Source organism: Elephantulus edwardii, unplaced genomic scaffold, assembly GCF_000299155.1.
Source record: "Elephantulus edwardii isolate Elephantulus edwardi_28Jun2011 unplaced genomic scaffold, EleEdw1.0 scaffold00240, whole genome shotgun sequence".
Taxonomy (NCBI): domain Eukaryota; kingdom Metazoa; phylum Chordata; class Mammalia; order Macroscelidea; family Macroscelididae; genus Elephantulus; species Elephantulus edwardii.
In genome coordinates this window covers 2015825-2025951 of record NW_006399990.1, presented here as the reverse complement: position 1 = coordinate 2025951, position 10127 = coordinate 2015825, and the positions used below count along the sequence as shown (strand labels likewise).

Here is a 10127-nt window from a genome sequence, read left to right as displayed (position 1 = left end):
ATCGGGATGGGAGTGTCGGAGACAGTGCGATTGGCACAGGACAGAGCAGAGTTTAGGGCTGTTGTACATAGGGTCGCTATGAGTCGCAAGCGACTCAACAGCACATAACAACAACAACTCTGTAGCACACAAAGTAACCCTGAAAATGAATCAACTATAAAATAACTGGTTTTTATACGTTCTTACATTTTAAATAACCTTAAGAAGGGTAATATTAGTCATAATACAGTTTATTGTTTCTATGTAGGTGATTTTGGTGCCAAGTTTAAATATGACTAGAGTGTTTAATTATACTTGTTAGTAAATTATCAATATAAAAACAAAAACCACCTAGGAAAGCAATGCATTTTAGTAGCTTTATTGAAATTTATATTCCTTAAAACATAATAGTAGTTTGTTAGGTTAGCTCTGAAAATCCAAATTAACACTGATGTATTTAAAATCTTGAAATGTATTAGTTGGTTGTGAAAACTGAAAAGTTACCTACAAAACACAGTTTACAAAAGTTAAATATAAGATATACTGTGGTTCTTTGGCTTATTTTTCAATGTGTTCTTAAGCATAATAGTCTTAACATGGTACCAAAGGTAAATATTAATTGATTACAACCATTCTTGATAGACTCAGGCTACACGATGCACTGAATAACTGTTTACAATGCTTTAACTTTGTAAATCTCTTTATGATAATTGACTTACATGGAAAAATCCAAAACACTACCTCAGTTACCTCATAATAATTAAGGTGGTCATGCAGTAGTTCATCAGCAGATGCACAGAAGAAAAATGTGGCAATCTGTTTGTTAAAGATTAGCTTTGGAAATTAGTATGGGCCTGTTCCACTGTCATACAGGGTCCCACAAGGTGGAATTAACTTGACAACAGTGGGTTTTGGCTTACTTAAGATTCTGTTTTGGCACAGAAAGTATTTTATGAAAGTATACTGTGTTTCTTTTAAATGAAATTCTAAATTAGAAGAAAGACAGTCTTATAAAACAGTTCTTAGGACTTCTGGAGTGTTAAATCTCGCCTGAACTTGCTTTAATGGGGTAAAGCAAGTTTTCTGAGTGGTAATTTATGCTGAGTTACTATTACAAGAGAAACTAAGTATCTCAATAGAGATTGAGGCAGTAGATTTTGTATAAAAAAACTCCTTTATCATGGATACAAATACCTCGTATTTCCTAGAAAAATCAAGATAATGAGTATGTCAAATTTACCATGTCTATATTTTTATTTTCTATAAAATGTCCTCATGTAATTGCAATTGTATTCAGCTCATGTCACTGTAATTCAGTTGTCACTGAAGTACATTATCTATCTGCATTGTTGACCCATTTATACTATCTGCAATAATAATTATCCTTGTCTTAAAAGTAAATTTATAAAATGTTAGTTTTAATTAAAACATCACAGTAAGCACACTTAAGAGGAGTTAAGTGTTTCCATTTCCACACCACCTAAATTAATTGATCCAATACAGAAATTTAATTCAACACTAGAAATGAAGATTCACAGTTTACCTTCCCAGGCTTATTTTTAGAGTTTCACAGTTATAATCTTAGCTTTGATTTGTATGTGTCACAGATGAATTCAAATCTAAATATTGTTCTGCTCTAACATAATGTTAAGTAGGCAATTTTCCCAAGTCTGAGAACTTTAGTGCTAATATAGTTGTGATGTTTTGAGGCTTAGTTGCTTGAATCCATTGTAACACTAAGCATGAACTCTATAGCTCAGGGTTGTAGAGAAAAGCATTTTGTTATTGTAATAATCCAATTAAGGAACTGTTTCAGGAATTGTTGGAAGGTGGGTTATCCTGTAGTAACTATGCTTCAGTTGTCTTGTAGTTTGTCCAGAAACAATCCATTTCAACTTCTGAACATTTGGTTTGGAACATTTGTTTGATGAATATTCAGTTAAACATTTGGACACAAGCTCTTGCCAGAAGGTCAGATCTCTGCTGTTTATCTGTATAGAGATGTTTACAAGTTATTACTCAATAGCATGCAATCTAATTAACTTCTGTCTTTAAAAAAAGAAAAATAATTTGAGCCAAATACAACCAGAAATATACAATCTAAAGACGATAAAATTGATGCATGGGACCTTCTTTTTTTTAAAAATGTATTGTTAATTTCAATGAAAATTTACAGAGACTTTGGATTTCCATTCATTCATTGTTGCACTTTTCTCCCCTCCCAACCCCCCCCCCCCCAGTACACTACCCTCTTGGAAATGTAAAAGAAAAATTGTTTCATTGTTTTACAATCCCTCACCCCAAGTCCACTCTACCATGTAGCCTTTGCTCTGGACTCTTATGACAAAAATACCTAATCACATATCCCTTTTAAACCGTTTTCTCCCTCATCTGTTCTAATGCAATATACACTATTGAACCCATCTTTCTCAGTCTCTCCCCAACTCCGGGGTTAGTCCTGTTTTACAACAGTGGCACCATGAAGTATTTGTCCTTTTGTGAATGAGATACTTCACTCAGCATAATGTCCTCCAGGGTCACCCATTTTTAATAATATTGCATGAGTTCCTTGTTTTTCAATGCAGCATAGTATTCCATTGTGTGAATATAACACAGCATCTCTAGCCATTTGTTTGTTGATGGGCACTTAGGTTGTTTCCAACTCCTTGCTATTGTGAACAAAGCTGCGATAACATGGGTGTGCATATATCTGCTTGGGTGGCAGTTATGGTCTCTTTTGGGGTATATTCCAAGTAGTGGAATTGCTGGGTTAAATGATACCTCTATTTCCAACTTTTTGAGAAAGTGCCATCCTGCCTTTCACAGTGGTTGCACCATTTTACACTTCCACCAACAGTGAATAAGGGTTCCAGTTTGTTTCTCCACAACCTTGCCAGCATTTGTTGCTTGCTGTTCTGTTAAATTTTGTGATTCTTACTGGGGTGAGATGGTACCTCATCGTTGTTTTGAGCATGGGACCTTCTAAAGATGAAATCTCAGTGCACAACAAAAACTTTTTCCAACAGGGTGAAAAGAAAACCTACAGACTGGGAACAAACATTTGGGAATACCATTTCAGACAAGAGTCTTATAACAGAAGTTTATAGAATACTTCTGGGCCTCCACAAGAAAAAGACTGATAACCCAATTACAAAATGGGCAAAAGACATGGAAAGAATTTTTACAGAGGAAGATATTCAAATGGCAAACAGATTCATGATGAAATGCTCCAAATCACTGGCAATAAGAGAGATGCAAATCAAAACCACAATGAGGTACCATTCTCATTCCAGTAACAGTGGCAAAGTTTAACAGGGCAGCAAGTAATAGATGTTGGAGAGGATGTGGCAAGATGGGAACTCTTATACATTGTTGGTGGGATTGTAAAACGGTGCAACCATTCTGGAAGGCAGTTTGCTGCTTCCTCAAAAAGCTGAACAAAGAAATATCACATGACCCAGTTATTCCAGTACTTGGAATATACCCTGAGAATATGAGAACTGAGGCACAAACTGAGATTTGTACATTAATGTTCATAAAAGCATTATTCACCATCACAAGAACATGGAAACAGCCCAAATGTCCAACCACAAACGAATGGATCGAGAAATTATGGTACATTCACACAATGGAATACTATGCAGCACGCAAGAGCAATAACTTTGTAAACTATTACCTAACTTGGGAGGGACCGGAAAGCATTATGCTGAGTGAACTAACTCAGTCCCACAAGGATAAATATTGTATAAAAGCATTATTGTAGAATGAGTGTAAGGATCCAGGAAGGATGGGAGAGGCTGGAAGCAGAGGCATGTGGATGTTCAGGGGGAGGGGAGGATCAATCACTGCATTGTACAATTTGGTGGGTGGGGCAATGAGGGAAACGGAAAGAATTTGTTAGAATTTGTATTTGAATTGTGTAAATAAACTGTTGTTTGATGCTATCGAGTCGTACATAGAGTTTCCAGAGGCAAGCCATTTCGGAAGTGGATGGCGCTCCTGCTTCCAGGGTAAATAAAGTAGTAGAAAAAAATAATTTGACATTAACGACTTAAGTTTCAAATAAACACATGACTTCTCATTTTCTTTCAGGAGATAGTAGGACATGTAGTTAGTTTCTTGACTCTATGACATATAAAAACAAGAACATACTATGACAGGTTTGGAAGCAGGAGTGCCTCCGGAAACTTTATCAACATTGATAAATATCAATAGTTGTAGAGGGACTTTAGGCATTTTGTTCATAGGGTCTCTATGCGTCGTGCTCAACTTGAAGGCAATCAACAACAGGTGTTAACTGGATTTAGTTGATGACCTTGTCATACCTTGGAATGTTTCTGAAGACATTCTATTCCTTCTGCTAATTGTACACACTTCTGCGCTTGAATCTCCAATGCAATGATAGATAATGCCAATACAGAAGGCTAAAAGAGATAAATTTTTAGACAAATGTCAAATATAAAAATAGGTATGTATAAATAGGTTTGCTCTTTATAAAATATTTACCTTTGCTTTAGAAAATATGATCCTGCAGTGGCATGCCTTAAGCTGAGCTTCTAATCTTTCAAAATTAAGGTTGTTTCTCCTTTAAAAAGAAAATAAAGTTTGTTTATTTAATAAGGATAATTTTATAGCTATTCAAGAAGAAAAATTTATTAGAAATAAGTAATTTAAAATTGAAGAATATACACTTATCAGAGGTAAATAATATGTGAAAGACTTCTTTCTTCAGACATTTAATCTGTGATTTCAATGGCTTTCCTAGTCATTGACTGACTTTGCCACCCCATCATTCAAATATGGTTTGTAAATCTATCGACAAGGGGACGGGCTGATCTTGACATAAAATTGAACTGATTCAGCAACAGAATTTGGGAATCTTAATACCACCAAGGAAGAGGAAGCAGCACACATCCTGCACCAGCCAGACTGGGATATACACAAGCAATAGCAGCTTCAGCAAAGAAGCAGAGACCAACAGGAGACAGAACGGACTTGGGACTGCTGCATCACACAACCAGAGCAGAGACTTTTGTTCAAGGTTGCTGGAGAACTGAGGGAAGACTTAACTGGCAGGACAACTTTGTAACACTGACCTACGGGATGAGGCTAAAAGTTAAAGGGCCTGAAACCAGGCTTAAGAAGCTATCTGGACTGAGGGACTGTATCCTGCTGCCAAAGAAAATTACAGTCTGTTACCTAATAAACCCCGTAACCATGAGTATAGTTTAAGAAAACTATGTTATTTCCATTATTAGCAAGCTGTTCAATCTTCTTGGTGGAGTAAAGAACAGTATTCATAATCACATGGGGAGTTTACATACACTTGACTAGAAGGGAAGGCTATGTAAAAGTTATTTATCACACCACAGAGCCACAATGGTTATTTCCTTATTTAGGATTTCTATCACATATTTGATTTAATCAGGGGATTCATATCATTCAGTTCTCTGAAAATACTGTTCTGTTATCCAGACTCTTGCTCAAAATCAAGATCACATACCTTTCAAATGGCAAATTCTCCTGAATGAGAGCATAATAGAGCTGCAGAAACTGAAAGGCAGTAGTAGCTTTCACTTTCCAACACACCTTCTCTAATACAATCTTTTCCATTCTCATCAAGTCTGAAACTGTGAATCTGTACTGGCTTATTCGGATCAAATCATTTGCCAATGGGACATTCCTCTCTTCTTCTATTGATTTCACAGCCAAATAAAAGCAACTCAGTCCAACACAACCTAGATGCTTGGGCTGTACCTAAAAAAACAAAAAACAAAAACAAAAACAAAAAAACCAACCAAAAAAGACAAAAAAATAAACATTGTCATCATTCTTACCTTAAATTAAGGAAAAAACACCCATTAGACATAATCCATCATTAGGAAAATGTATTTTTGAGGTTGTTATTGTTAAGTGCTTTCGAGTTGTAGACAACTCATGGTGACCCTATGAACGAAAGACCTAAACACTTGTATAACAGAGTTTCTGGAGGCAGGTTATTTTGTAAATGGATGCCACTCCTGCTTCCAAGCCTGTTTTAATCGGGGAGCTCCACCAAACACTGTCCACCATGGGTAACTATTATCAGATTTGACACATCAGTGTCACAGTGTTCAGCATCACAGCAACCACGAGTTACCTCTGTACAGCAAATGGCTAGACCAGTGTATGTCTTAAGTAGGAAGAACTTAACATCTGTTCACACTTCAATCTGTCAGCTCTGTGTACCAATTTTGGAACTAATTTTTGCATTAAGTGAATTTAAGTTTCAACATGCTTGGCTTCCACACAAAATATTTCTTACTGTTTCATGTCAATGTAGAACTATAATTTGATGAGATTAACTGGTCAAAAGAGAAGCTCTGGCAGCCTAATTGGTAAGGAGTTGTGCTATCAACCTAAAAGCATGCAGTTTGAATCCACCAGTTATTCCTTGGAAGATAAATGGGCAATTTTCTACCATGTGATTTACAGCCTCTGAAAAACCTTGTGAGTTAACTATGAGTTGGCAATGAGAGGGTGTGACTGGTCAATAGGATTAGGGTAGGAACTAAACACATTAATAAAGTTTTTAGGATATGTCTTTGCTAGGCTGTTGGCTTTATAATAATGTACGTAAAACAGTTTTTAAAGTAAAATAACAATTTATTCAGCCTGTAAGACCCCATCCATTGCCACCCTATTTTTCATATATTATTTTCTAAATGTCTAAAATATGCCAATCAAAACCTCAATGCCATTGAAGTTTAAGAGACTCATAACTGACCCTCTAATAGTATTTCAGGAGGCTGTATATCACATGGGAGAATATTACCCATTTTTCTCCTGAGGTGGTTTTGAACTGGTTTGCCAGGGCAAATTCCCTGTAGATTATACAGTAGTGAAAATATGTGAAGCTGGGTCAAAATTCTAGCCAGTCTTAAATTCAGCTCAAAGAAAACGTGATGCCTTTTTATCAATCTGTACTCTCTTCTTGGAACCCCTAGAGCAATATATTGATACCTCTTTAGATGTATGTTTCTTATTGTGCCCATCTTATTTCCATGTAGTTCATAAATCTTGTGGCCATCAAGTCTATTCCAACTCATAGCAACCCTATAGGACAGGGCAGAACTGTTTCTTATAGGAATGTCTGGCGGATTAAACACACTATCATTCATCAGCCAAGCCTGTTCTGTCATTGTTCACACACTGTTGATGTGTGCAATTGAATTGGAAATGACCCATAGCTAACCCTCCCAGCTGGTTTTCAGAGACAGTAAACCACATTGGAGGAGACTACCCATCCTTCTCCAGGGGAGCAGCTGGTGGATTTGAACATGTTTTTGGGATTGCAGCAGTTTCTTACCACTAAAGCTCAGTGCTGTGTCATTAGAGCTCCTTATTTCCATGCTATGTTCCATAGAGTTGGAACCTACTCATAACTGACCTTCAAGAAGGTATTCAGAAGCTTTGAACTGCATAGACAGAACCTGCCCATCTTTCTCTGGAGGGGCAGCTGGTAGATCCAAACTGTGTACCTCTGAGTTGACAGTGCAACTCCTTACCCCCAGGCCAGCAGAACTCCCTGTTCCCATATAGGAATGTAATATACTTCAGGAGTAGTCAAATATTATTATCTGTGTAAATGAAGAGATAAAAGTGCACTGTCTTCCCATAGTGTCTGTCTAAAGAATTTTTATAACTAATTAATAAATACTCTGTTCTTTTTATAATTCACTATATTAGGTAAGACTGAAATACTTAATACTTTATAGATTATTGTTCTTAAGTGCTACTGAGATAACTACAACTCATAGCAACTCTATAAGCAATAGACCTGAACCATGCCCACTTTACATACAGTGATTAAGAAATACCTCTAAATCCTTAACCATAAATCAGCATTGTGCCTCAACAAATTTCCTTGAATCTAAAAAAGAAATGAAAATACCAAACCTATCCACAAATGTTTTTAAAACAACAGCCATCTCTCCTACTGGAAAACGAACTGTATATATTAGACTTCTTTTAAATCTCAAAATCTAACAAATTATGTTAAGACCTCTGATTTTTGAAGGAAGAATATTCATCAATGCTGTAGTGCACAAAAATATTATAGTGTGTCAGCTACATGCTGAAAAGGAAGATGGTCAAGTTTGTGAATAATAGCAAAAAACTAACAACACACGGTTAATGCACACTGAGCAAAAAACATTTAGGGTAATGTTGCTTTAACATACCTTCATTTTAGACAGAAATCTGTCCAATAAATTCACAGCTAGAGAAAATGTTTCAGTGTCAAATCCAAAGAATTGAGTTAGACTAAGAAGATCTTTCACTTCAAAATCCCTTAGCCTTGCAGTCATTCGGAGGCCATTATCGTGAGCCGACTCAATTAGTCTCAAGCCGAAGACCTTTGGCTGACATCTAGACTCCTGTTCCAAAAGTGCATTCAGCTGGTGTAGCAGTTTCTGAGCTTCAGTTGTTGTCAGTACCTCTATCATCTATATATAGAACAAAACCCAGAAAAGATGTTAAGAATAACCCTTCCTGCTTTCCTTGGCCAGCTCTGTATTGTGCCAAGAATACTACAGAACTCTCCCCTCTCCCTATACTGCTAATGAACCCAGTGCTGGCTATTAACGTTTTCACTTTTTCGCATTTGTTGTCGTGTGGATGTAAGTTTACAGAGCAAATTTAAGTCTTTCATTCAGCAACTGATAAACATTTTGTTTAGTGACACTAGTTGCAATTCTCTCAATTTATTCTACCAGTCTCGTTAGTGACCATAATTCATGAATTTCTATAGGAAATGAATGTTTTTTAGATTGCCACGAAATATTTATTCAAGACATCAATGAAAATAAATTGGAACAGAATGTTATAAGGCAGGATATCAAGAACTCTGAAACAGATCGTCATATGTACTCTGCCATATCATTGGAAATACAAAGTTTTCACTGGGTTTCTTAGGATCAACAACATATCTCATCTGTCTCTTGGAGCAGCTAGAGGATTTGAACCAGCAACCTTTCTTTTTGCAATCCAATAAAGAATGCACCATGCCACTAGGTACTTAGCAGATAGCTGGCCATAAAAATGAGCTTAATTTTATATCTGTGAAATGAAGGTAACAAATACGTTTCTAAATGGCTGCGAACGATTCATAGAGTTTGGCACAATCCTCGGGACAAAGTGAAGGCCGTAATTGCTAACTTTTATTGATTCTAGGAAAGGAAGCTTGACGGATGCCATGGCAACATATGGGGGGGGCAGGTGCTAATCTAGTCTGCAGGATAAACCTAGGGATTTAAGATAGTGCATCCGTGTGTGCTGGGCACAAGCTAACTGCTGAGTACGCGTGGGCGACCCTCCTCCTTCCTAACTGAAAGACAGGACGGCAAACAGGACGGGGACAGGTGAAGAACCAGCATAAAGCCAGCATAAAGTTACACAGAAAACTCTTTTGCTCCCAAGCCAGTCCCGGGGAAGGGGCGGGCACTGACACCTCCTCAGTGAGGACGGAAGCGGCCCCGCCCCTTCAGGCTCAGACTAGTCTGGGCTTGTGCTCATGCCAGCCAGAGAGTGAGTAGAGGTAAAGGGCTCGGACTAAGCCTAACTCCTCACTCTCCGCCCCAGTCCTCCTCCTTTCCCGCATCCCAACGTCAACCCCGCGCCCCGACCTTACCGTGATCGCGACTGCGACTCCTCAGCGGTAACTACCCTCCCCGGGCCTGCTCGCACCTCACCCCACGATATCAGGTCCGAGATGCCTACGAGGCGAGGGGACTCGCGGGCAGGAGGGGAGCAGCCCGGGGAGGGGAGCCGTTTTGGACCGAGGTTACCTCAGCACCACTGAAAAAAAGATAATATCCTCAGCCAAGGCCAGCTCTGAGCAGACGGAGGCTCCGCTCGAGCTGGGTAATAAACTGAGAGGGCAGGACGTTCTCACGTGTGGTGCACATTTTGCTGCTGATTGGTCTAGCCCTTTTGATGGATGGTCTCCTCTGTCCAAAGAAGGTTGTCCGAACAGAGTAGGAAACCCAGCCAATCAGCATATTCTTTCCATTTTCCGGGCTTCAATTCTCCACCCCCTTAAAGCCACACCCTCTCTCCCTCTAAGTGTTTCTCATTGGAGAATTTTCCAAAGTGTCTCCATTCAAGAG

The 10127-nt window shown here is 38.2% G+C and overlaps 1 protein-coding gene across 1 annotated transcript; it reads right to left on the bottom strand.

Moving 5' to 3' along the window:
- Window positions 1-1447: 1447 nt before the first annotated feature.
- On the bottom strand, window positions 1448-9825 carry CCNG1 (cyclin G1). Its single transcript, XM_006898920.1, has 6 exons — window positions 9650-9825; window positions 8202-8465; window positions 5483-5736; window positions 4486-4564; window positions 4305-4403; window positions 1448-1970 (listed from the first exon to the last, which is right to left on the bottom strand). The coding sequence occupies exons 2-6, from the start codon at window positions 8463-8465 to the stop codon at window positions 1779-1781; spliced, it is 888 nt and encodes a 295-aa protein (XP_006898982.1). The 5' UTR covers window positions 9650-9825; the 3' UTR covers window positions 1448-1778.
- Between the last annotated feature and the right edge of the window lie 302 nt (window positions 9826-10127).

What these genes read in the sequence shown, in the direction of transcription:
- CCNG1 (XM_006898920.1), bottom strand. Translation starts at nt 8,465, where the DNA reads ATGATAGAGGTACTGACAACAACTGAAGCTCAGAAACTGCTACACCAG. An exon ending in GATTTCTGTCTAAAATGAAG is followed by an intron (nt 5,737 to 8,201) that starts GTATGTTAAAGC and finishes TTGTTTTTTTAG; the next exon opens with GTACAGCCCAAGCATCTAGG. An exon ending in GAGAATTTGCCATTTGAAAG is followed by an intron (nt 4,565 to 5,482) that starts GTATGTGATCTT and finishes TTCTTTTTAAAG; the next exon opens with GAGAAACAACCTTAATTTTG.